Genomic DNA, 26,768 nt, shown 5'->3' with positions numbered 1-26,768 from the left:
GTCTCGAGTTTTGTTATATTAACTCAAAGCGTCACCTAGATGTTTGTCCACTTCCTGTTTGGCGGCTTCGTCACAATATTTGATTGGCTGTCACGGGCAAATAAAAATGAAATTGAAAAATCTGACCAGTATCGTTTGTGCGGCCCGGGCAGAAGATCATCTCTAACAAGTTTCGTGAAAATCTGAGGAAATTTGTAACCGCTGAAACTTTTCGTAGAGTTTGGACTAAATCCAATATGGCGGAGGTCCAGTATGGCGGTAAGTGACGTAGTAGGGGTCATTCAACTCAAGTCATTCCAGGGATTCCAACGGTGCTTGATTTGTGAAAATCGAACACACCGTTCAATTGTTACATGCGTGAATGTGAGTCCAGATTCGACCCATTGGTGGCGCTAGAGTGTTCGGCATAGGGTTCTGTAAATTGGTGAGAGTGATCATGGGACGGTCCTGAATCAGGGCGCTAAATTTCATAATAATAATGACTTGCAAATACCTTTCAACCCAGCTTTTCAACTTTCGGCCAAACTTTGACCTGTTGGTGGCGCTAGATGGCTGGGTTTAGAGATCTGTAAATTAGCGTTAGTGGTCAGTGGAGTGTCCCGAAACTTTCTGGCAAAAAATCTGCACTTTTTAGCCAGGCGTTCTATGGGCTGCCATAGACTCCAATGGCAGAAGTGTAATAATAATAATAATAATAATAATAATAGGAAAAACTACTAACTCAATGGGTGCCTTCGCAGCTTCGCTGCTAGGCCCCCAATTAAAATGCCTGTGTTCTGTAAATGTGTTTGCATGTGATTTTTGCTTTCTCTAACCAGATGTATCCCAACTTGCATATTACTGATGTGGAAGAGTCCTCTAATCCAGTCACAATTCCATTCTGGTGCCAGAAAGGCTTGGGTCACTGCCAGACTCGTTCCATCATTCCTTATCACTGTCGAGGTATGTTTAAAGCTAGATCTGTTCATTCAATATTTTTCTGAATACATTACTAACCTATCAAGGCTATGTCACAGTGGTAAGAATAGTGTCAAATAGTGACCACATTTTTAAGTCACCTGGCATATTAGTTTAAAGCAACAGGGAGGGGTTTTGGTTAAAAGCTATAAGCCTAACCTCTCAAAAGCATGCATATAAACTAGTAATACCAACAAAAGCACAGTTATGACTTTTTATCTCTTAATTATGACTTATTGTTAGGGAAAGTTACGCTTTTTTTTCGCCAATCTGCAAAAAAATGTATTACCAATAGCTTTTTTTACTATGTGTTCCTATAGGTGTCTAGTAACACTTCCCAATTTATCCACGGCCAAATCCTCTGGGAAACACCTGGAGAGCCCATGTAGTTTGGGGTGCCCAGGGACTCGGCGAAAATTATGAAAACATTTTTTTTTACCAATGTTAGCTTTTTAGATGTCTAACTAGGAGTTTGTAGGGGTGCTGAATCTATTAGTTTTGAGTAAAAATGAATCCAAGTCCATAAAAATCCATAACAAGTGGTTTTATTGAACAATTACAAAACAAAACTTCCTTAATCGGTTTAAAATTTAAAAACCTCATCCAATTCCCCTGCCCTCCCTCACTCCTGTTATCTTCTGGCTGGGTGATGTTCTGGCAAGAGTTACTATGACAGTTTCAACTAGCAGAAATACACTTGACTCTTTGCTTTTAACAGCAGCAGGTAGTCCGGGATCTGTTGTAGGGACTGGTGCATAACCATGCTGTCCTTGTTTCTATCCATACTCAAGGGCATCCAGTGATGGACTTTAGCAGTAGCCAATCTCTGGTCTGGAGATATGCCCGCAGAGAGTGCTGTGCTGCAACTCCTGTAATTGGAGGCAGTGTCTCAGGCTTGACACTAGAAAACTGAGTACACCCCTCACATTTTTGTATAATATTTTATTATATCTTTTCATGGGACAACACTGAAGAGATGACACTTTGCTACAATGTAAAGTAGTCAGTGTACAGCTTGTATAACAGTGTAAATTTACTGTCCCCTCAAAATAACACAACAACCAGCCATTAATGTCTAAACCGCTTGTGAGTACACCCCTGAAGTAAAAGTGAAAATGTCCAAATTGGGCCCAATTTTCCCTCCCCGGTGTCATGTGACTCGTTAGTGTTACAAGGTTTCAGGTGTGAATAGGCAGCAGGTGTGTTAAATGTCGTGTTATCGCTCTCACACTCTCATACTGGTCACTGGAAATTCAACATGGCACCTCATGGCAAAGAACTCTCTGAGGTTCTGAAAAAAAGAATTGTTGCTCTACATAAATATGGCTAGGCTATAAGAAGATTGCCAACACACTGAAACTGAGCTGCAGCACGGTGGTCAAGACCATACAGCGGTTTAACAGGACAGGAACAGGACAGAAGAGGCCTCGCCATGGCCGACCAAAGAAGTTGAGTGCACATGCTCAGCGTCATATCCAGATGTTGTCTTTGAAAAATAGATGTATGAGTACTGCCAGCATTGCTGCAGAGGTTGAAGGGGTGGGGGTCAGCCTGTCAGTGCTCAGATCATAGGGAGGGAAAGTGGAAAACCAGCGCCCCAAGTGGTTGCGTTCCTATCGAAGAGCAGCTCCAATGTTAAGTCCCATAGACCTATTTTTAAAAAAATATTGTGAAGCCAAATCAGCGATGTTATCCACCAAAAATATTTTTCAGTGTCTATACAGTAATAATCTTCTAACTGTGAAAATGTCAGACCCTATTTTGCCTTATTTAAAAAATCGAAATTGCTCCTTTTGTTTCATAAACGAACTACAAAAGAAGTCACGTGACTTTACCCTTCGACGTTACTCATGGTAGCATGGTTTGTTTATTAGCCTGGTTAGCATTGACACTTACACTTACACACTTACTGCCAGCTCTTCATGTCAGTAGAAGCACAACACCAGTTATCCAGACATAAAGGTTATCACCACGCGGTTTACATCACGTTCCGTTATTACAAAAATATGTTAAGCCAGTTAAGCAAATTGCCGTATTGATCAGTTAGAGATTAAGCGCCCAAACCTGTGACGTGACATGCAGCTGTAGTTCGTTATCACCGTGTTACGACAAAAACTCAAAACAATTCAACTGATCCTTAAAAATAAGGTATGACCACTTGAAGCAATAGGTGACCCCAGTGCCTAACATATGGAAGGCATTAAATTAAGATCACAATGTTGATCCCGAGATATATTTAAAAAAAACAAAAATCCCATCCACTCCGCTAAACTCTAGGAATGCAACCACTAGATGGCGATGAGATTACTTTCCCTCCCTATACACCGCACACTGCATCAAATTGGTCTGCATGGCTGTCGTCCCAGAAGGAAGCCTCTTCTAAAGATGATGAACAAGAAAGCCCGCAAACAGTTTGCTGAAGACAAGCAGACTAAGGACATGGATAACTGGAACCATGTGGTCTGATGAGACCAAGATAAACTTATTTGGTTCGTGTGTGGCGGGAACCAGGTGAGGAGTACAAAGACAAGTGTGTCTTGCCTACAGTCAAGCATGGTGGTGGGAGTGTCATGGTCTGGGGCTGCATGAGTGCTGCACTGGGGAGCTACAGTTCATTGAAGGAACCATGAATGCCAACATGTACTGTGACATACACATATCACATAGTGAAGCAGAGCATTTGGAAACTGGGCCACAGGGCAGTATTCCAAAATGATAACTACCCCAAACACACTTCCAAGACGACCACTGCCTTGCTAAAGAAGCTGAGGGTAAAGGTGATGGACTGGCCAAGCATGTCTTCAGGCCTACAGTAAACCCTATTGAGCATCTGTGGGGCATCCTCAAATGGAAGGTAGAGGAGCGCAAGGTCTCTAACATCCACCAGCTCCATAATGAGTGGAAGAGGATTCCAGTGGCAACCTGTGAAGCTCTGGTGAATTACATGGCTAAGAGGGTTAAGGCACTGCTGGAAAAGAATGGTGGCCACACAAAATATTAACACTTTGGGCACAATTTGGACATTTTCACTTAGGGGTGTACTCACTTTTGTTGCCAGCGGTTTAGACATTAATTGCTGTGTGTTGAGTTATTTTGAGGGGACAGCAAATGTAGACTGTTAAACAAGCTGTACACTCACTACTTTACATTGTAGCAAAGTGTAATTTTTTCAGTGTTGTCCCATGAAAAGATATAAAATATTTACAAAAATATTAACTCAGTTTGTCCTCATGAGTTTTACGTTTTGTTGATCACCGTCCACCCTCTGCATTGGACTCTCTCTCTCTCACACACACACTCACACACACTTTGCGTGTACTGTAACACACTGCTACTATAATAGATGTGTGTGTGGTTGTGAATGGGTTTGTGAGAGAGTCAATGTGCATAAATGTGTCTGTGTGAGAGAGAGAGAAAAAAGAGTGTCCAACGTGGAGGGTAGACTGTAAAACTCATGAGGACAACATAACTAGTATCAAGCCTTAGAAACTACCTCCGACTACAGGAGCTGCAGAACAGCACTCTCTGCGGGCATATCTCCAGACCAGAGATTGGCTACTGCTACAAAATCCATCACTAGATGTCCTTGAGTGTGGATAGAAACAAGGAGAACATGATTATGCACCAGTCACACCAGATCCCATTGTACCAGACTACCTTCTGAAGTTTGTCAACTGCAACTGTGCAGGCGTCTGTGACACTCTCTGTAAAAAGCAAGGAGTCAAGTGTATTTCTGCTTGTTGGAACTGTCATCTTAACTCTTGCCAGAACATCAACCAGCCAGATGATAACAGGAGTGAGGGAGTGCAGGGGAGTTGAGGGATGAGGTTTGTTAAATTTTAAACTTTTTGTTTTGTAATTGTTCAATAAAACCACTTGTTATGTTTTTTTTACGGACTTGGAGTCATTTTTACTCAAAACTAATGGCTGGGATAGATTCAGCACCCCTACAAACCCCTAGTTAGACATCTCAAAAGCTAATATTGGTTAAAAAAAATGGGTAACACTTTATAATAACTACACACAATTCATCATTTATTAAGGCTTTGTTACTTATTAGTTAATGGTTTGTTCATCATTAGTAATTTCTAATTTATCATCAGTAAAGCATTTGTTCACACAGTTATAAATAGTTTGTTCATAGTAAATAAGCCTATATCTTAAATATGTTTATACATTATTGTTAATACTTAATAAATGATGCAATAATATGTTTTCGATGAAGTAATATTTCCATTATTTAACAGTTGTTACATACACATGCACTAATGATTAGTTAGGGTGAGGATACATATTTTATAAACCACTTCCTAATACTATAATTAATAATTAACTCAGGAGTTACAAGTGGTTAGTTAATGATATTTTGTGAGCTCATCTAAAGTTAGGACGTTTTATGCCTTGCAACACATTAACAAATGAGTTATAAAGTTTACACTTGCATTTATTCATTTAGCCGACACTTTCACCCAAAGCGACTTACACATGTCAATGAAATTAAAGGGCAAGGCCACATTGGTGGACGCCGGGGTTTGAACCCCCAACTTTATGGGTTACTGCATCTTAACCCAGCTCCCTATCCACTACACTACCTCTGCCCAGTGGTATTACAACAGTCAATTCAAAAATATAATATAGATATGCGTGTTTACTATGAACAAACCATTTTTAACTGTGTGTAAACATGATTTACAGATGAGAATTAATGTAGGAATAATGCTTTACAAATGAAGAATACAGCATTTAATAATAGTTTACAGATGTTTAATAACAGTGTGTAGTAGAAGAAAACAGAAACTCTTGCATAGTTGTAGGGGTTTTATCTGGGCCAAGGTAGTGTAGTGGATAAGGGGCTGGACTAGCATGCAGTAGCCTGAAAAGTTGGGGGTTCGTTTCCCGGCTTTCACTGTTATGTCAATGGCCTTTAATTTATTTGACATGTGTACGTTGCTTGTCTGCTAAATGAATGAATGTGAATGTAATCTTTACAACTTATTTGAAAATGTGTTGCAAGGCATAGAAAGTCCTCACTTTAGATAAGCTCACAAAATATCATTAACTAACCACTTGTAACCCCTGAGTTAATCATGAATTATAGTATTAGGAAGTGGTTTATAAAATATTTATCCTCACCTTAACTAATCATTAGTGCATGTGTATATTGCATCATTTATTAATTATTAACAATAATTCATAAACATATTTTGGTAACACTTTATTTTAAGGTTCACATATTAGCCACCAATACATACCTAATTAATACCTGTATTAGTGACTTGTAAGGCATGTGTTAGGCAACATTAACCATTTGTTAGGTGTGTATTCACAAATTTCTTGTTCATGATGAATTAGGCCTTTATTATTGATATAATCTTAATAATGACCTTGTAAGCCTTGATCTCTACATACTAATTAGTAGTAAGTACCAAAATAGAATATGCATAACCTACTTGTATGCTGTCTGAATAAATCCCAAATAGTAGGAGAACAGTTGTAGAATAAGCAAGTGTATGGCTCAACCTCATTGCTGCATTTCACTGCCCAGGTTGCTGTGTGAAATAGCACTTAATAACTGGGAGATTGGCTCCCATTCTAAAGTGGAAACTGGTTCCTTGGTAGCAAGCACATTATCATCAGTAATACCTCTGCAGAATGTACTTATTAGTCATGATATGTCAAAATATGGTCCCTGTTCTAAAGTAGAGGCTGGGAGGGTGTTAACAATAGAAAAGAAGATGAGAAAAGTGACAGCACTGACAATGTTTATTTAACAAGTTCTGTAAACATGTTACATTGATATTTGATAATTGAAGATAATTGGTTTTCCCATCCATTAAGTAGAACCAACGTTATCGTCATTTTAAAAACATGTCATTCTTTAACGCGACTGGAATGTTTCAAAGTCATTGTGAAAATATAATAGCGGGGGGTGGGGGGACTCACAAAACATTGTTTTATCATTATTTTTGACCATTAAACCAACCAGGAAGCAAACTAAAATGACCATGGGATGTTTGTATGGAAGTCAGGGATGGGTAGATCCAGAACAGAGCCATCTATCCATTGACCATAATCCACCCATTGACTTGCATCATAGAAAGTATTGTTAACATGACTTTGAGGAGGGATATTTCTCTGACTATAATAGTAGTAAAAATGTAGTAAAAATTTCAACAGTATTTATTTCAGAATAAGTGTGTGTATGATTTCAATTAGTAAAAAAAGTTTAATGTTTGTGTATATAGTTAGCCTGACTCCACCTGTCCACGTACTTCCACTCATTTACATTTCCCTACAGTACTCCGTCTGGAATAGCTCTCGTTCACTTCGTTTACTTTGGCAACTTGTCTCCGAACCAACCAGCGAACAGAGGGCGTTCCTGAGAGCGATTACGTTTAAGTTAAAGACACTATTCAATTTAATTTAAATTCTCCTAGGTTTTTTTTCAAAGGTCAACTTTGAGCACAAGATTTTTTATATACACACATTTCTTCATCAGGGCAACAAGTCACCAGATTGTCATTGCTCTACCTATAATACATTTGTGTAGAAAAAATCAAACTACTTTAAAGTCATTTTTCTCAGTTTGACACTCTGGTCAGTTACTGCCTTTTTGCTTTGTAGGGCAGTATACTACCAACTTTTACAAAGTGGTGTAGAGGGTAAAACCTTTGATTTAATTAAATCAATGTACTCAAATCCAAAAATTAGTATAAAAATTGGAGAAAAACAGACTGATTTCTTCACTCAAAAAAGAGGAGTGAGGCAGGGCTGTAGTCTGAGTCCAAAATCATTCAATATTTACATCAATGAGTTAGCAATGCAGTTGGAACAGTCTACAGCCCCTGGACTCGGACTCCAAGAAATGAAGGTCAAATCCCTGCTTTTTGCCGATGACTTGGTTCTTATGTTGCCCTCACAACAGCTCCCCGATCAGCTGGAGCAGTACTGCCAGTCCTGGGCCCTTGCAGTAAATCCAACAAAGACCAAAGTTATGATCTTCCAAAAAACAGCCCAGATGTCAGGAACACAGATGCAGGTTCAGCCTAGGCAGCACCACCCTAGAGCAGAGGTTCTTAAACTGGGGGTCGCCAAAAATATTGGAGGGATCGCGAAATGATTTGCAGCCTGGATTAAATAAATTTTTCTAGGTATTTAATGCCTTTGGTGTTGACATAGCCTACCTATGAGAAAATACATTTTCTGCCTTTGCTTCCAATGCCCATCTCACAACATTTCAAAACCAAACTCCGCTGGTTACAGAGAAGGGTGTTGCAAGACTTGGCCCATGTTTTTGGGGGGGTCGCCAGAAAAAAAATTGTAAGCCCTAGAGCACACAATGCAGTACACGTACCTTGGTCTAGTAATTACTACATCAGCTGAGAAAAATGTATACAGGCACTAAACTCACCCACATTAGCTGAACACATAACACATTACAGGAAGTTTCAGCATGGCAGTGAACGCACTTAAACATTTTTTTTAGAAAAGTTAAATGTATAATTAAAGAAATAAATGTATAATATATATGGCCTGATGAAAGTGGACAGCTAAGAGACCTACTGACTAGGCCAGTGGTTCTCAACCTTTTTTCAGTGATGTACCCCCTGTGAAATATTTTTTTCAGCCAAGTACCCCCTAACCAGCGCAAAACATTTTTTTAAAAAGACTTAAAACAGAGCACTGTGCCATCAGTGTCTAATTTATTAAACTTTGGAACTGATAAACACATACAAAATTCAAACATTTGGAAAAAAAGGTTTTTAAAGTATTTTTGCATGGATTCTACTTTTTAAATATATGTATATTTTAAAATCTCTTAAACTACCCCCTGGAGTGCCTTCACGTACCCCCAGGGGTATGCATACCCCCATTTGAGAACCACTGGACTAGGTTATCGAAGTTGTGTGGAAGATCTGCTCCAAGAAAATCCTCGTAAAAGACGGATAGACAGCCAATCTGAACACTTGTGCACCAACCAGCGGAATATTCCACATTGCCAGCCTTCGATGGGCCTAGCAAAAAAGCTACTTAAGCTATATCGCGGCGGTCATCTCAGTCTGTAACCTCATACGCTGTGCATCCCACGTTATTAGGTTACCGGCATGCCGACTACGAAAGTGAAAGTAATTGGGCTGCAATCGCACAGTCCAGGCTAAGAAGTAGGCTAAACAACTTTTACAAATAACGAATCCTGATTACCTCTCTGCTGCTGTCTGGGGCTTTTGCTAAATGCAAATCATGAAATACAAGCCTTACAGTGAAAGACATATCTTCTGATATAACGATAACGAAAGAAATTGTTTCATTTAACACAGTGGAGAAGGACGCATTTGGCGCTGTGTTTGTAACACGTCATCCTTAATAAAACCAAAATATTCCCATATATACAGACGTGCTTTTCCTTTTAGTCACCAATTCCTCTTCACCCAAGTGTAGGCCAGAATGACAGCATCGGTTTGGTAAAATATGCTGACATTCAGAATGTGAATACACCATAGACTGTATGGAATGCGCACGGCACAGAAAATGTATCGAAATGTATCGAAAATTAAGTAATCTTTGCGGTATGTCCATCGCAAGCACAATCCTACCTATTGCACTATATGGAAGCGAGGTTTGGGGTCCACTCAGTATGCAAGACTACACAAAGAGGGACAACTAATAAACATCAAGCTCAGTCCAGCTCTGCTTCCTAAACATCAATTAGAGTAAACAAAATAATGTATCAAGCAAAAGAAGATTATAGAGCATTGGACAAACCAAATTACAAACTAGAGGTCTGCGCTGGACTGAAAATTGCTCCCGCAATATTCTATCCCGCTCCCGCATTAATGTGTCATTTTTAGTCCCGCTCCCGCCCGCATGTGTAACATGATGTCCTGCTAGAGCCCGCATGATAGCCTATTCAGTTTTTCTTTCTGTCTCACAAAAGGAGCACACACACCTGAGAAAGACTCCAGATGTCAGTTTCTTGGTTCTGAATGTAGGCTAACAACTGAAGTAGGCCTAATCTGGTGCCCTCTTCCTCTGTCATGCTTTTGATTTTTGAGTTTTGACAATGAGCAGCAGGAACAAATTGAACCCACGTAAACGACAATATAGGCTATAGGCCTGCTATCCGTCAGTTATGCTTATGTAACCTGCGCGATTCAGCCCTGCACACGCCCGGATTCGAACCCGCGAACAGCAGCACCTCGGATCGGGAGGCGAGCGCGCTAACAATTGAGCCAATAGCCCAGGCTACTGGCTCGCATGCCAGCAGCACTCTTGAGGCGTCGGGGAGTGAGGTTTACCTATGTTCCACAAGCACAGCTAAGCTAGCTGGCATCCGTTACACTCGCCCCCCTAAACCTCACTCCCGATCCGGGTCACAGCACCAATGTAACCTGCGTTGTGTTGAACCTGCGCGATTCAGCCCTGCACACGCCCTGACTCGAACCCGCTAACAGCAGCACCTCGGATCGGGAGACGAGCGCGCTAACAATTGAGCCAGACGATCGGGTTAAAAATTTTCTGCCTGGCCCTCCCCCCTGGTCAAATTTTTTTTTCCAGGGGCCTCCCCCCGGCTCAAAAAAATTCTCCTAGGCCCTCCCCCCTACGTGAATAAAAAAAAAATGGTCGAAAAATGACGTTTACAAGGTTAAAACGGCCAGCAAATGTCATAAGCACACATACACACACACGGGGCTACAAACCAGTGTTGCGCGGGTTTGGTCACAAGCTTTGTGATCAACCCGACCACAACTCGGACCGTCAATATTAATTAGGACAAAATTATACCCGACCCGCGATCCGACCCGCTTATTTACAAAATGTGTGCTTTTGGTTATAGCCTGCATGCAGTAGTCCATTTCTGTAAAACAAACTAATTTATTTGCGAAACTTTATGCAGTAGAACTACACGCAGGCATGCAGGACATAATGTTTGCGCAGGAGAGAGAATGAGAATAAGAGCGCAAGCACGCACGCAACCACCAAGGAACACTAGGATAAGATTTGGCCATGGACATAGCCTACTTCTTTCGAAAATAGAAATGGGGAGGCAGGTAGGCAAGAGAGATACATTGCTGGTCAAAACGTTAGCGTAAGAACTGGTTTAAAATGCTGAATGAAGCACAAAGCTTTACTAAAGCACATCCACTGTTTAAAGTTACAAACACAACGAACTAAGGTAACTTTTATGCATGCGCGAACCTATACATACCGGTAGATATGGCTGTGTAGTCTGTGCCATAAGATTTATTCCTGCAGGCTGCCCGTTTCGGCTGTCATACTTTTAAATGGCTTCGCAAGAAGTAGGGCTACATAGACCAACTTGTACTACTGTCATCTTCTTTAAGAACTTTTCCCAATATTTCCCATAGCCTATATCGCTTTTCCTGAAGGGGTGTCTTTATTATTTTAACTCGCGGCTTCAGCTTCTTTACTGTTGACTTACTGTATTGATGCTTTACTGTATTGATGCTAGCCTTCTCGTGATATTTTAAGTAGGCCTATTTGTAGAAAATATATATTTAATTAATTTTAACTGACCCGCCCGCAAATGACCCGAATATCATTAAAATATTTGGTTTATGACTCATAACCGCGGGTGACCTGCAAGCTTACGAGGGGAGTTGTGGGAGATTCAGGTAGGGTTGCGACTTTTTGGACTTGCCCACTCTGTCAAAGAGACTTGAATCATGTTTTGGCCTACAAACCTTTTAAAATATAGAAAACGGATCATTGATCAGGGGAAAAAAATATCATGGATCAGGAAAAAATAATTTTCCTCGGCCCTCCCCCCAGGCCAAAAAAATTCTCCTGGGCCTTCCCCTAAGGCTTAAAAAATTCTCTTAGGCCCCCCCCCCCCCCCCCCCGGTAAATATCGTACAGTCCCTTAGGGCTTTGAGGATTTACACGGGCAACTAGCACGCTAGCGCAGTCTGCCTCCGTTACATATACACTCGCATGCCTATACACACACGCACCAGGGTTTCCGTTGTCCGGTAATTACCGGACATTGGCCGGGAAAAAAATGAAATGTCCGACAAAATTAAATCTCTCCGTTCAAATTGTCCAATTGAAATTGGCTAATAATCCCGTCCCCTAACGCAATCTGAATGTGAGAATAAGCCTTAATATGTAGGCTAAGCCTATATTATACGTCCTCTGGCTATGTTTTTAAATGAACAGGCTCTACCGTTTGAAAGTAAGCTATTAAACAACACGCATATAGCCTATGCTGCATTTCAAATAGGAAGCGCACGCTTAAAACGTCCATGTTAAACAATGAACATGAGTGAGACGATTCAAACATGGCCAGGCCCGGGCAGACTAGCCTTAAAAGTTTTTTCAGAGGCCAGACGCGATGGATGATGATAAATTGGTAACGTCCGAAGCCTCAGATGTCCGGTCAACTCCACCACCACCACCAGATAAAAAGCAGAAGTGTCGGGCGTATCTGTCGGAATCAGTGACATTGGAAGTGGAGTTGCGGGGGGTGCGGCCGCTCCGAGACACTGTCATTCTCCGTGTACACTGGACATGCAAAGTGTTCTTTACCCAAAGCATACAGTAGGCCTACGTTCTCTGTCTATGATCTGCAGGGCCTCCTCAACGAGGCGATTACTGGTCCGCGGTAGCCTGGTAAACCAGACCCTGGAATCTTTCAGATTAAGGGTCTGGCCACGAGTAATGAAAATGGCCCAATTCGAGGGGCGGCACCAAGCATGCATTTGAAACTCTCACTGCACGCAGTTGGATAACGCTACGACCAATCACAACAATTCACGGTGTGACATATCCAGTTCTTGCAAAGGAACGATTTGAGGGCAATTTTCTGCTCCTCTTTTAGTTGAAAAGCCAAATCTAAATCCGTTATTGTAGCGGCCAAAGCCGTTTCAAACAACTGGTGTTCATCGGTAGCTATCTTGCAATGTTTTCTAGATGATTCCGGACGTCGCAGCACCGTCGTCATCAGTGCAGCTCGCCTTTGTCCCGCCTACACCGATTTGATTGGTCCCTCTCGCTCGAGAGGTAGAAGAAATTTGGATCATTGCTCGTGGCCAGAGTATCTTGCGGGCACAATTCAAATTGTGCTCTTGCGAGAACTCTGGATTTCCAGGGTAGGTCCGCAGATCATTTCTGGCACAATTAAACGGTATCATTTAACCGCGGCCGAAAGAAAAAGAAACTAAACATTTCCCAGAATAGGAAACATTTCTTAATTTTTTGTTTTCAAATAAAAAGGCATAGCATTAGGGGGTAGTGGTGTGAGCGCTCATTCTTGTGTGTGCGCATAAGTTAAACAGTCATCACTGGAGATAACGTAGCAGCAACAAACAACGTAGCCTTTTTAAAACAACGAACGAAGCGGACTCTTGCTGTCCATGAAAATATACTGGCTAGATCTTTAAGTTAGGCTAATGAACATGTTGCATTCTATACAGCCTGATTATGTCATTCTTTAAGCTAGCCTGTCTCCAGTTTCCCTCAATTTGACTAATTAAGAAGGGATAATAGGATATTTGACCGGCATATCATCAAAATGTCCGGAAAACGAAACCTCTGCCGGTCACTTTGACCGGCACCATTTTTTTCTAGCGGAAACTCTGACACACACACACACACACTTATTCTGTGTTCACATGTTTACATTGCTGTATGTCTATTTATCTATCTATTATTTTTGTGATTCTACTGTGTTATCTCTATTACTGGCTTTGGCAACACTGTACCCAAACAGTTATGCTAATAAAGCTTCTTTGAATTTCAAATACAATGTACAGTTATATATATGCATTATATATACACCTTCAAAACACTCACCCATAACATCTCACACAACGTAACCAGTCTCAGAGCCAGTACCAGTTATTAAGTTATTGACTGAAACTTCAGTTTGGACCGAGGGGTTAGGATTTGAGAATTACCTTCAGCCAGTTCAGCCAAAAAATTTACTACCCCAATATTTAAAAATGGCATTCCATTGGTGCTCACTTCCAGTCATATTACTGTGGACACAAAAGTATAGGCAAGGCAAGGCAAGACAAGACAGTTTTATTAGCATTTCATATACAGGACAACTCACATAAAGATAAGTTAAAAGTAAGGATAGCTGGCCCCAGCTGTGGCGCAACTGGCTGGGGCACCTGCACTGTATGCCGGCGACCCGGGTTCGATTCCCGCCCCGTGGTCCTTTACGGATCCCACCCCGACTCTCTCTCCCACTCGCTTCCTTTCATTCTCTACTGTCCTGTCACATTAAAATATACACACAAAAATATACTTAAAAAAAAAGTAAGCATAGCTTAAAGTCAATAAGAATTAAATACATTTCACTTGTGAGTGTACACACAGGCATCCTTGAAAATTCTGTGCAACAAAGAACTTCATCCTTCGTAGAATTTGAAGAATTGAAGAATGCTTGACATTGGAACAATGCTTCCTTCCTTGACTTTGAGAAACAGCCAGCATATTACATTGCTGTTCTTCAAGTTGCTGCCATCTTCTGAGGATAAAATCTGCACAGTCTATTCTAATATGCCCCCTCACTTAGCTAGTTCAATACAGACAGTAATTTTGTCTTTTTTGACCCTAATGATGGTACATAAAGACTGTATAAGACAGGTTGAAAAATGTCCCTTTAATGTATTTTAACATGTGACTGTGTTTGCAGAAAACGTGTTTGTAAAGAATGTGGTGACTACTGCTTTCTCCATCTTGGGGAATTGAGAATTATATGTGCATTAACACATGTGCGTCATGTCAGGGTAGTTTATAGTCCACATGATTTGTGTCAGATTTTAGCTGCATTCTACAGCTAATGTGAACACTCACTTCCAAAAGATTGCATTAGACAGACAAAAAAAAAACAGTCTGCAGTCTGAACACGCCCAGAAAAGAAGTGATATGTTGGTTGTGCTACAAAAGATAAAAAGGGATACAATCAACTTCTCTTTTCTTGAAAGAACGTCAAGGGAAATCATAGTCATTGGTGTTATTGTTTAGGGGGGAAAAGTATTGCTCCTGTTCGCTCTCTCTCTGACTTAACACCTGTTACCTCCTTTCACTACCCTTTCTCCACAACAGGGGGTGAATATGTGAGTGAGGCACTACTTGTTCCTGACCGCTGCCGCTTTCTGCACCAAGAGCAGATAGACTTGTGCAAGAGCTACATGCACTGGCACAATGTTGCTAAGGAGGTGAGCTGTATGCATAGTACACAGTGCTAAAGTCATAAATATTCTTTATGACTGTATTTAAAACATTTTCCACAGAATATTCATATTTATTCTAAATGTTTTGATTATTAGTGGGCTTGATCAATAGAGGACCTCCTGCCTTGCCCTTTTGATTTACAGCAGGTCCTCCAGAAATTCCAGCAGCACACTGCAGTTGGAAGCAATGGCTTGTAGCGAGGCTGTTTTCAAGGTCCATCTGGTTGGGCACAGAGGTCTAAAAAAGGAAGTTTTGGAACTCTTGGAACCAGGCCAGTCGCTTTGGTGTATTTCTGAAAAGCGTGACCATATATATGTATAAGGTCCAAAAAGTTGAGATATGCAGGAATGTTTCTGGTGACATCATGCACAACCAAACTCCTTGCTCAATCCCTGACAGGAAAGATATCGGAGAGAAGATAGAATAGCCAGCAAAGAGATTCTGGCATCACCTATCTGCCTTTGTTTACCAACAGAGAGTCCTTAACACCTGCACTAACTGCCATAATGCTCACAGCAATGCAATGTAAATTGGACTTTTCATGTGATCGAAATCGTTCAAGTGATTCTTTAGCCCAGCTCGAAAAGAAGAATAAGACACTCGTGTGTTTAGCTGTAGTGCAGACATTATATTACAAAATACTTTGTTTTTTGTGGTCATAGGCTATCCAGGGGAATTTCCAACTAGCCTAGTCCTTCCCTTCCGTCGTCCATCTTCACTGCTGTAGTTTTTTTTTATCTTCATTATTGTTGTTATCTGACGGGGCACTAGTGGATATCGCTGCACTTGCATCATTTGACATTTTTGCTTTTCTAACCAGTTTTCATCCGAGAGACATTCTGGGGTCCGTTTCTCAAAAGTTAGCTGCTTGGCTAAACCACCATGGTACACAGTCCTGGCGTCATGGGGGGGCTTTGGGGGGCCGGGCCCTTCCTGGAAGTCATCTGTGCTCGCCCTGGACGAGTTTGGCTGCACCAACCAACCCCACTTCCCCAATCCCATGGATTGATTTTGAACACTAATTAAATGTAGGCCTATTATAAGTTTGTCAATATAGCAAGTAGCAAATAAAACTTGTAAAAATCTGTATTATTCCGTAGCTTATCAATCAAGAACATTAGGTAAGCCCAGCTATCACATTTATGGAGAGGAGGTTTTAGTGGCGCAGTCTACTTCACTTCTGCACCTGTCATCCAATGACAAATATGGCTTATCGGCTCGCAGGTAGGCTATGTCTCCTATCGTTAGGGTTGGGTATCGTTTGGGTTTTATCCGATATTGAACTCCACCCTGTGTCACTGGATATTTGACTTCCTCACCAACCGTTCACAAGTGGTTAGAGTGGGGGGTCTGACATCTGACTCATTAACCATCAGCACTGGTGCTCCCCAAGGCTGTGTTTTGAGTCCACTGCTGTACAACATCTACACACATGACTGCAAAGCCAACAGTAGTCTTGGCTACTCCATCATCAAGTTTGCAGATGAATTTCCAGAATTTCCTCAAGCCAGTACCTTTCCGGAAATGTTGTCATCTTTGCTGCCATCTTTAGGGGAAAGTTCACAATTTCTTCGCCGTTTAAAAAAAAAAAAAAAAACATAGTCCAGTCCATACAACTTCATTTCAATTTCAAAAGAAATACTGGACAATGTTTTTTTTTATTTTTAAACGGCGACGAAATTGTGAATTTCCAGAGCACACTTGGCAATTGACTCCTACAGACTTTCCCCTAAATATGGCAGCAAAGATGACAACATTTCCGGAAAGGTACTGGCTTGATGAAATTCATTCTGGACTCTCTATCCGACCACATAAAGACCTCGGGATACTTCGGTTTGGCTTTAGGGACCCTCTACTCACTACCACGTAAGTGTAATGTTGTTTGGAACTGTAGAAGAGGTATAAAAATAGCGTTTTGTAGCGGCGAAATAATATGCCCTTCTCACTTCCACGCTAACGAGTTTTGACTAAAAACGGTAACATCGAACTTTCTTAAAACACATCCGAATGACATGATTTGGATGTCAACTCAACGTATGTACTCCCAATCATCCGTAAATTGATCTAAAGTGCATTTTACTCTGGATAATTCCTTTAACATGGACTGTTAACACTCAATATGTTCTGAAGAAGTCCAGACAACGACTCTACTTCCTTCGTCAGCTAAGGAAATTCAAAGTTTCTACATCAAAAAAAAAAACAGTCTGCAGTCTGAACACGCCCAGAAAAGAAGTGATATGTTGGTTGTGCTACATCCTCCTTTCACTACCCTTTCTCCACAACAGGGGGTGACATCCATCATGAAGGCCTTCTACACTTCAGCGGTTGAGAGTGTTCTAACTGGTAGCATCATCACCTGGTATGGGAACTCCACAGTTAGAGATTGTAGTACTCTGCAGAGAGTAGTGCGCTCAGCTGAACGTACTATAAGAACTCAACTCCCTGCTCTACAAGATATCTATTCCAGAAGAGTACTCCTAAGAGCCCAAAAGATTCTGAAGGACTCTTCTCATCCTAACAATGGATTATTCCTACCGCTGAAATCAAGAAGACGCCTATGTAGTCACAAAGCCAGAACTGAGAGACTCAGGAGAAGTTTTTAACCCCAGGCCGAACTCTGAACTCACACTATACTGACTTTGCACTCATTCACTCCTCAGCACTCATGCCCCCCCCCCCCCCCCCACACACACACACACACACCTACAAGACTTTTAGCACTTTTACATCCCAACATTTCAAGAGTTTTCTGCATTTGTGGCAACGGAAGCAGAAATCGCATGTAACCCTGTAACTTCCTTCTATGCTCTCCGGTCCTCAGACACAGTTATGGAGAAAAGAAACCTGAAAGAAAACAACGGTGGGAAAGTTAGAGTGTTAAACACACAAACAAACAATGAGAACCAAAGTAAAACAGAAAGGCCACATGCAAAGCCACCATGCACATTCTGCCAAGACAGTACACATCAGATTTACAATTGCACTAAATTCGCAGCTAAAGACCTGGAAGAGCGTAAGAAATTTGTGCAGGAAAGAAAGCTTTGCCATGGTTGTCTACGACCAGGGCATAATTCTAAAGACTGTCGCCATCGACACACATGCAACAGTTGCAAAGGCAGGCATCCCACTAGTCTACACGACCACAATTTTGTGAAGCATACAAGGCCTACTCCATCAGTTCATCCACATAAAGTGTCTAATGATGCAAGCGCCACAGCTCTAAATGTAGCTTCAGGTCAGACTACTAATACTTGTATGATTGTGCCAGTATGGGTGTCTACAAAGAACAATCCAAACAATGAAAAATTAGTATACGCACTACTTGACACTCAAAGTGACACCACATTTATTGATCAAGCAGTGAGTGATGCTCTTCAAGCTGACTCCTATCCTGTTAGATTGAAGCTGACCACCATGTTAGATAAAGGCACAGTTTTGCAAAGTAGTAGAGTAACAGGCCTTCAAGTGAGAAGCTACAGTTCAGCTACAGTAATCACATTGATCTCCCACCTGCCTACACAAGAAAATGCATACCAGTAAATCGGACTCACATACCCACCTGTGAGACCGCCAAGAGTTGGAGACACCTTGTGGGTATCGCTAAAGAAATTCCACCTCTTCAGGACTGCGAGATTGGTCTGCTGATAGGCTATAACTGTTCAATGGCTATGGCTCCCAGAAAGATAATTGTGGGTGATGATGAGGAACCTTACGGCATACAGACAGATCTCGGATGGAGTATAGTGGGATATTCACCAGCACGCCTTGATATGTCCCAAACAAGCAGTCTATGTCACCGAGTAGCTGTTAAAGAGCTCCCCCCGATCACTCCAGCAGATGTCATTCGTATCTTAGAAAGTGACTTTAAAGACACCAGTGAAGACAGTAAGAAAGTGTCACAAGATGACATCCTGTTCCTAAACAAAATGAAAGACAACATAAAGAAAAACAGTTATGGTCATTACGAAATGCCCCTGCCATTCAAAGGAAGACCCGCACTACCCGACAATACACAGCTAGCCATTATCAGACTCGACCACTTAAAACGAAGGCTATCCAGAGATCAGACATTCCACAAACATTACACCGACTTCATGAAGGAAATTATAGACAGGGGAGATACTGAGGAAACTATAGAAGATGGCATTAAGGGAGAGACCTGGTACTTACCTCATCACGGAGTATATCACTCAAAAAAGCCAGGAAAGCTGCGCGTGGTCTTTGACTGTTCAGCAAAATATCAGGGTACATGCCTAAATGATCACCTACTCCAAGGGCCAGATTTGATCGATCAACAATCTGAATGGCATTCTCATCAGATTTCGTCAACACCCCATAGCACTGATGTGCGATGTGGAAAAAATGTTCCACCAGTTTCATGTCAATGAGCCTGACAGAAACTACCTACGCTTCCTTTGGTGGAGGGAGGGTGACCTAGACAGAAAACCAGACGTGTTCCACATGAAAGTCCATCTCTTTGGTGCCACGTCGTCACCTGCATGCGCAAACTACGGATTGAAACACCTAGCTCAAGAGTACAGTGATGAATACCCTCTTGGGGCCCAGTTCATAATGAAGTACTTTTATGTTGATGATGGCGTTGCCAGTGTTCTCAACACAGAGGATGCAATAAGACTAGCCACAGAGGCGAGAATGCTTTGTGCAAAGGGCGGCCTTCGGTTGCATAAATTCATGTCCAATGATAGAACCGTAATGGAAAGCATCCCTGCATCAGAACAAGCAGAGGTCAAGGATGTTGAGTACACCTTTGATGATGTCCCATTAGAAAGAACACTAGGCATCCAGTGGCATAGAGAATCTGACTGCTTCAAGTTCAGAATCCAACTCCAAGATCAACCTGCCACAAGACGTAACATATTATCCACAGTCGCTTCGGTGTACGACCCCCTTGGGTTCATTGCACCTGTGCTACTAGGTGGAAAAAGAATCCTGCAGGAAATGTGTAAACAGGGCACTGGCTGGGATGAGCCCTGTGCTCAAGCCACGGTGGGAGCGCTGGAAAGAGGATCTCGCTAATCTAAAGGAACTAAGTACACCCCGCTGCTATGAACCTGCTAGTTTTGGAGAAGTCATCAAGGCAGAATTACACCATTTCTCCGACGCATGTACTGTGGGCTATGGCCAGTGCTCATACGCAAGACTCTGCAATCAAAGGGGAAACATCCACTGTGCTCTGGTGATGGCAAAATCAAGAGTGGCCCCCACGAGAGGATTGACTGTTAGAGAGATGGCAAAAACGCCATTTGGCACTCATCAAAATATCCATGAACAACGCAACAACGACTACTCTCAACTCTCGACCAGTAGTTCATTTCCTCCCGTATTGACTGTTGCAATTCACTCTTCTCCTTACTCAACAAATCTGTGTGAGACTAACTAACTTAATGAAACTAACTTAATGAAACTAACTTCACCATGGTGTCAGTCAATGACAAGACAGTTATATGCAGTTACTTTCACTATTGACTAACCACTCGGTGAGTTGCACAGTTTTGAAAACGAACGTTAAGGGTTGTTTTAGGACATGTTTGAGCATGCCTGTTGGCAGCCACTCTGAGTAGTCAAAGGCGATTCAAAGTGAGTCAGAAAAGTCGAGACAGGACCAATCGTCAAAATTTCGGTGTCCACCACTCTAGTTCATCCAAAACAAACCAGAAAAGGGACTCAAAGTGCTAAATACCGGAATTTTCCTTTAAGCCTTCTCCCCTCTGAACGGTAAAGTGACATGCCCACTTCGCAGGAAAAAACAACTATTTTCTGGTTCAAGAGTAAAGAGTTATGTTTAAGCATAGATACCACTCTAGAGTCCCACTTGCTGCTTGAGTCATGCAGCATGTTGTAACCTGTCTGATTTCTGCTTTAGCAGATATGGCTAAATATTTCATGGTCTTTTTCTTTTCTCAGACATGCACAGAAGATAGTTTGGAGCTTCATAGTTATGGGATGCTGATACCATGCGGCAATAATTTCAGGGGGGTGGAATTTGTTTGCTGCCCAGGCAGAGCAGGAATCAATGGACAAGAGCGAGGAAATGTGGATGGTGTGTTTAAACGCATGAGCCTGACCCAAACCAGCCATAGGTGAGTGATCTTTATGTCTTGTTTGAAACCTTGTCACTGACATTTTGAGGTGATGATGTTTATTAATAACTAGATGTACCACATATCACTTACAAGAGAAGAAATGCAGAACAAATTAACAATGCTTGACAACAGCCGCAAAGTTAGGATTGAGAATAAACATAGAAAAGACTTATGAATTATAATTATAAGTTATGAAAATCAGTAGCAAGAGCAATGCCAAAATCAGATTACAAGATAAAGGGGTGGAGCAAGATGTAAAAGTACGGTGCAGAGACATGGAAAACAACAATGATGCTAGACAGAAAAATGTAAAGTTTCATTAGTGGATGCCTAAGGGAAATACTGGAATTATTGTGGTCAAACAAAATCAATAATGAAGAGCTATGGGAGTGCACAAACCAACTGCCACCAAAGATGGAGATGTAAAAAGGAAATGGAACTGGATCGGACACATTATACGCAAGGATCCAGCAAACATCTCACCAGGCAAGCACTGAGGTGAAACCCCCAGGAGGATGAAATGGAAAAAAGGAGGGATGCAAATTGTCAGCTGCCTATGCTCCACATAGTAGTTTAAAAGCATAAGTCAAGTAAGTCAGATGTACCGCATAGTGGTACAAAATATGGTCGACACCCAGTCTTGCACATTCTCTCCGCAAAAATAAATCATGCTTGTCAATTCGTCTCAATCTCCTACTTCATCCCCTACTCTTGCAACTCATGTAAGTGAGTGTGTGTGTATGTGTGTGTGTATTTGCTTCTGTGTGTATGTATGTTAGTTAGTGAGTGTGTGTGTGCACATCAGAGGAGGCTCCTTCATTGAGGAAAGGGAGGAACACCCTCCCTAAAATTTCAGAGAAAAATAAAAAATATATAAAGTGAATTACTAATCTGATAAATTACTGTTAATATTACTATTTTTAACACTTTGAATGAACAAAATCGTTCCCCTAGGTCAAAATGCCAACAGCACCCCCTATCGCAATTGAAAATTACTGTATGGAGGAGCTTCCTCCTCAAGCCCCTCATTGAAGTGCATTATAAACGCCTCGGACCCCAGCGGTTCGTGAATCACGTCGTTTTCAATGGCCAAGGGAGGAAGCTCCTCCGTACAGTAATTTTCAATTGCGATAGGGGGTGCTGTTTTTAGCGGCAACGGTTCAAGAAGGTTATCTGCAGTCAAACTACGAATCTTATGTTGAACGGAAAGCTTGTTTTTTGCTCGTGAAATAAACAGTACAATGGAATCAGAGGACAATCTCAAATCTTTTATACATTCAAATACACTGATAATGTTTATCAAAGCAGGAAGACAAAAGGAAGCAAACATTCATATTCCAAAACAAGATGGTAAGTGTAGGCTACTGAATGCTAGTCAGACAAATAGGCTACTCATGGCTAACTGGTAACGTTAGCACAGAAAACAATCAGCCATAGCCTACTGCTGGCCTGTCACATACGTGGACAGTTCACTTGGTGATAAAACAGTTTTGGATATTTATGCGTTGTTATAATCATCCAAGTTATGCCTTAACTAAACAATTGTTAAATAAGGTTCTTGTTGTTATGTTCTTGTTTTCACCGTTCTAAATGTATGTTTGGATGGTAACATTGTTAATGAATGTTTCAGACCATGATGCATTCCTTTAATGACGTCTTCAATAACATTTGCCTTTCGAGTATGCTTTCATAAATTCCCACTTAGCTACTACAACCTGTCTTTAAATTATAGCGATTTGGCTTTAAAAACAATAGCATGTTACAAATAACCACATTTAAGGTCTATTTTTAATGGTAAATAGTTACATGGTTTTATAAAACAAGTGTCTATTTTTATTATTATAGACTTTTCTGCCAATGTATTACACTGAGCAAAACCTCCAGACTTTCCGTAATTTTGCACATCTGGAAAACAGTATTTCATAACTAGACCTACATATCTTCCCTGACTTCCCAGACCTAAATTTACATGTCAATGTCAGAACAGCATTTATTGCACAACATTGCCAGTTAAAATGCTACATAGTACATACTGCTGCTATAAATGTGTCTGGGTAGGCGGCCTACATACTCTATTGTTCACATATGCCACCAAACACCATCTCAACCTCACATTTGCCACTAACGCTAATCAAGCAGACATTCCTTCCTCCGTTATTTTTTTAACCACCAGCCGCCACTGGTGCACATGTTCATGTGTGTGTGTGTGTGTGTGCTACTTTGTGAGTTTATGATTCTGTGTGTGTTCGCTTATGTGGGGGCGTGCTGTGCTGTACTGTATTGTACTGTGCTTTTTCTAGTTTGCAATGTTTTGCCTCTCAGATCATTGGAAATTAACTGTCCCCCTTGGATGAAGTGGGAGATTATGTGAAGTTAAAGGAACCGTATGTAAGATTGTGGCCAAAACTGGTACTGCAATCACTTTCAAATTACTGTAGAGCGGTGTATCCCCTCCCCCTCCCCCCTGACTGGCAGAGCTGGCAACCCGGATGCCGAAACACTACTGACTTTGTAATTAGTAGATAGGTGGAGGATGGCGCATCAGGCCAAAACACAACATGACAACATCAACATCAGTTGAGGGCTGCAACTTCACTTTTTAAATGACAATATCCTGGCCGGACTACTGTTGTCAGTGATATAAGTATTTGAAATTAACATGATTTCTTAATGTCTAGTGACATATCAGGGCCATTTTATGATTAATTGAAATACATTTCTTACATATGGTTCCTTTAAAAAAGGTTCAGTTGCCACTATGATTCTAGGGAAAAGTCCCATCACACATACTAGTCATGAGGTCAAGCAGCCATACTCTTATCCCAAGTGATACATCATTAGATGTGTGCATTGGCATATGTACATCATTCAACTGAACTATGTCCTCACAGTTTAAAGTTTCTCACACACTGCTCAATATGTGTGTGTGTGTACATATTATATATATCTACAAATACACGTATAGTGGGCCCTATCATGACAGTCAAAAGCGCATCGTCACTCGTCAAAAGCTTATTCAAATTTAGTAGGATGCCCAGTCCACATTGGGAGGGTTTTCGTTATCAAACGTCGAGCGCATGGCACAACAAGGTGTTCCTTTGGGTTTTTTAACCAGTTATGGGTGTGTTTGGGGCGTAACATCATTTAAACCAATGAGAATGACACCTGTCATTCCCTTTAACGGCGCAAAGCGTGATGTCAAATAAATGCATCTGTATTTTGACATTCAACGGCGCATTTGAAGGAGGCTGCTTGCGAGACCGTATGGAATAGTCAGTCATTCCACTAAACCATGCTTTCACCATTGCACTCCACTATTATTTAAACTTATTGGCAAAGTGAAACTTCACCATGGTGTCAGTCAACGACAAGACAGTTAAATGCAGTTACTTAAACTATTGACTGACAATGGGTTACCATCGAAAACATAGGCTGAAAAAAGCAACACTTACCCTAATATTGCTGAAATGACTGAATAAAAAAACATTTATCCTGCAGAGGAGTTGCTTATATCTCGTGACAGTACGTCTTCAGCTGTGCTCCATACGCATCTCTCGCCTCTCCCCTAATCACTTTTAACCGTCATTACCAATTTGCAAATGATGGTGAATAACTACTCATCATGAGATGTACAGTATTTCGTAATATCTTTATTCTAATATGTTTCCCATTGTAATCGTGCAATTTGTAATGTTTTGCATGGACGTGCGCTGGTGTGCGTTCATGGATGATAGAAGGATGGTGCGTTGTGCACCCGCCAATATGACTGTTGACAACGCGCTCTTAAAATAACATATAAACAACTTGCCATAGGCTTCTGACCAGCTGTACAATAGCGATTTGTAGACAATGCGCTAAGCCACTCCCTAAGTTGTTAATTGCCACACCCCTGGGCGCATTGTTTAAAAAATAAACGCGCAAAATAAGGAATTAAACTTTGCGCCGGGTGCAAAATACAGCCCATAGTGATTTAATGATGTGCCCCTATGGTGGTTATGTAGCTCATGGAAGGCTTGTAAGTTGAACCAGTTAGCACTACCACCATACTGTAGGTAGCGCCTTGTTCGAGTTGGTAGAAAAAGGGATATTTTATATGTATTTCAAATGTTCATGTCCCATTCATGACATCGAATTGATTTGTAATTAAGCCTGTATTCCTTTATATATTTTTCACTTACCATCATTCTCAGCCCAACAACCCTGAGTCCAATGACAAACATTCATGAAAATGAAGAGAATGAAGAGTCTGATGATAGTCAGAAAGAACTATGGAAGAAAGAGGAAGGGGCAGATACTGCTGTTTCCAAAGAGGCTATTGAAGATGAATACTCTGGTCCCAGTCAGACCTCTGATTACCTTGACAACTTTTACCATAAGAAGGTGACTCAAGTCAGTGTCACACCACTTCCCCAGACACAAGAAAATGTGTGTAAGTATTTCAGTCCAACTGACACTCGCATTATAATTAGTCCAACATTCCATGTATTTGCTAGTCCATCTCACTTAAGTATATAATACCGTAATATTTATTTGTGCAAAGATGTTGATATCATAAACCATATAGGCTGTCAGATACCATACAGTCTGTCAGGTTGGGTTGAACCGCTAATAAGTAACCAAGGCTGTATAGTTAAAGTGCTAGACAATTACTCTGCCCTGGAATAATAAGCATCTGAAAGACAACAGTATGTCATTTTAATATTAGAAGAAATCCATGGGTTGAGCTATGGCTCACTGAGTTCATTCATTTATTGCGGCTCTACTAATGATTTAGATTGTGTGAATCATTCATGAGTTGGAGTGAAATCACAGTGTCTTCACAGACATCTTTAACACTTCCCTGAAGCAAGCCATCGTCCCATCTTGTTTCAAAGCTGCCACCATCATACCTGTGCCGAAGAAAACTGCTCCATCCTGCTTCAATGACTACCGCCCTGTGGCACTGACACCCATCATCATGAAGTGCTTTGAGCGGCTTGTCATGTCACATATCAAATCCATTCTCCCCCCCACCCTGGACCCCTTCCAGTTTGCATACCGAGCCAAACGGTCTACAGAGGATGCAATCTGCTCTGCCCTCCACCCAGCCCTCACCCACCTGGAAAAAAGAGACTCATATGTGAGATTGCTGTTTATAGACTTCAGTTCTGCATTCAACACCATAATACCACAACAACTCATCTGCAAACTTGACAAACTGGGACTCAGTACCTACCTCTGCAACTGGCTACTGGACTTCCTCTGTCAGAGGCCTCAAGTAGTACGTGTTGGCAACAATACCTCAAGCAGCATCACACTGAGCACAGGGGCCCCCCAAGGCTGCGTGCTCAGTCCGCTGCTCTTCACCCTGCTGACGCATGACTGCACTGCAACCTACAGCAACAATCACATAGTGAAATTTGCTGACGACACAACTCTGGTGGGTCTCATCACCAAGGGCGACGAGACTCAATACAGGTTGGAGGTCGACCATCTGACCACGTGGTGCAGGGACAACAACCT

At 41.4% G+C, this 26,768-nt stretch overlaps 1 protein-coding gene across 2 annotated transcripts in view; it reads left to right on the top strand.

Annotated features, from left to right (window-relative positions):
* aplp1 (amyloid beta (A4) precursor-like protein 1) overlaps positions 1-26,768 on the top strand; it is a 170,900-nt gene that overhangs the window by 66,920 nt on the left and 77,212 nt on the right. For both annotated transcript variants that reach the window (XM_076281227.1, XM_076281228.1), the window contains exons 3-6: positions 819-942; positions 15,034-15,146; positions 21,088-21,263; positions 25,457-25,695. In XM_076281227.1, the coding sequence (XP_076137342.1) occupies positions 819-942; positions 15,034-15,146; positions 21,088-21,263; positions 25,457-25,695 (652 nt within the window). The remainder of the gene's footprint in view (positions 1-818; positions 943-15,033; positions 15,147-21,087; positions 21,264-25,456; positions 25,696-26,768) is intronic.

This window comes from Alosa pseudoharengus, unplaced genomic scaffold, assembly GCF_046254945.1.
Source record: "Alosa pseudoharengus isolate Yale_2024_CS ecotype anadromous, Long Island Sound unplaced genomic scaffold, YU_APseudo_1.1 YU_APseudo_1.1_scf_12, whole genome shotgun sequence".
In the NCBI taxonomy this organism is placed as follows: Eukaryota; Metazoa; Chordata; class Actinopteri; order Clupeiformes; family Clupeidae; genus Alosa; species Alosa pseudoharengus.
This window is presented reverse-complemented; position numbering and strand designations above follow the sequence as displayed.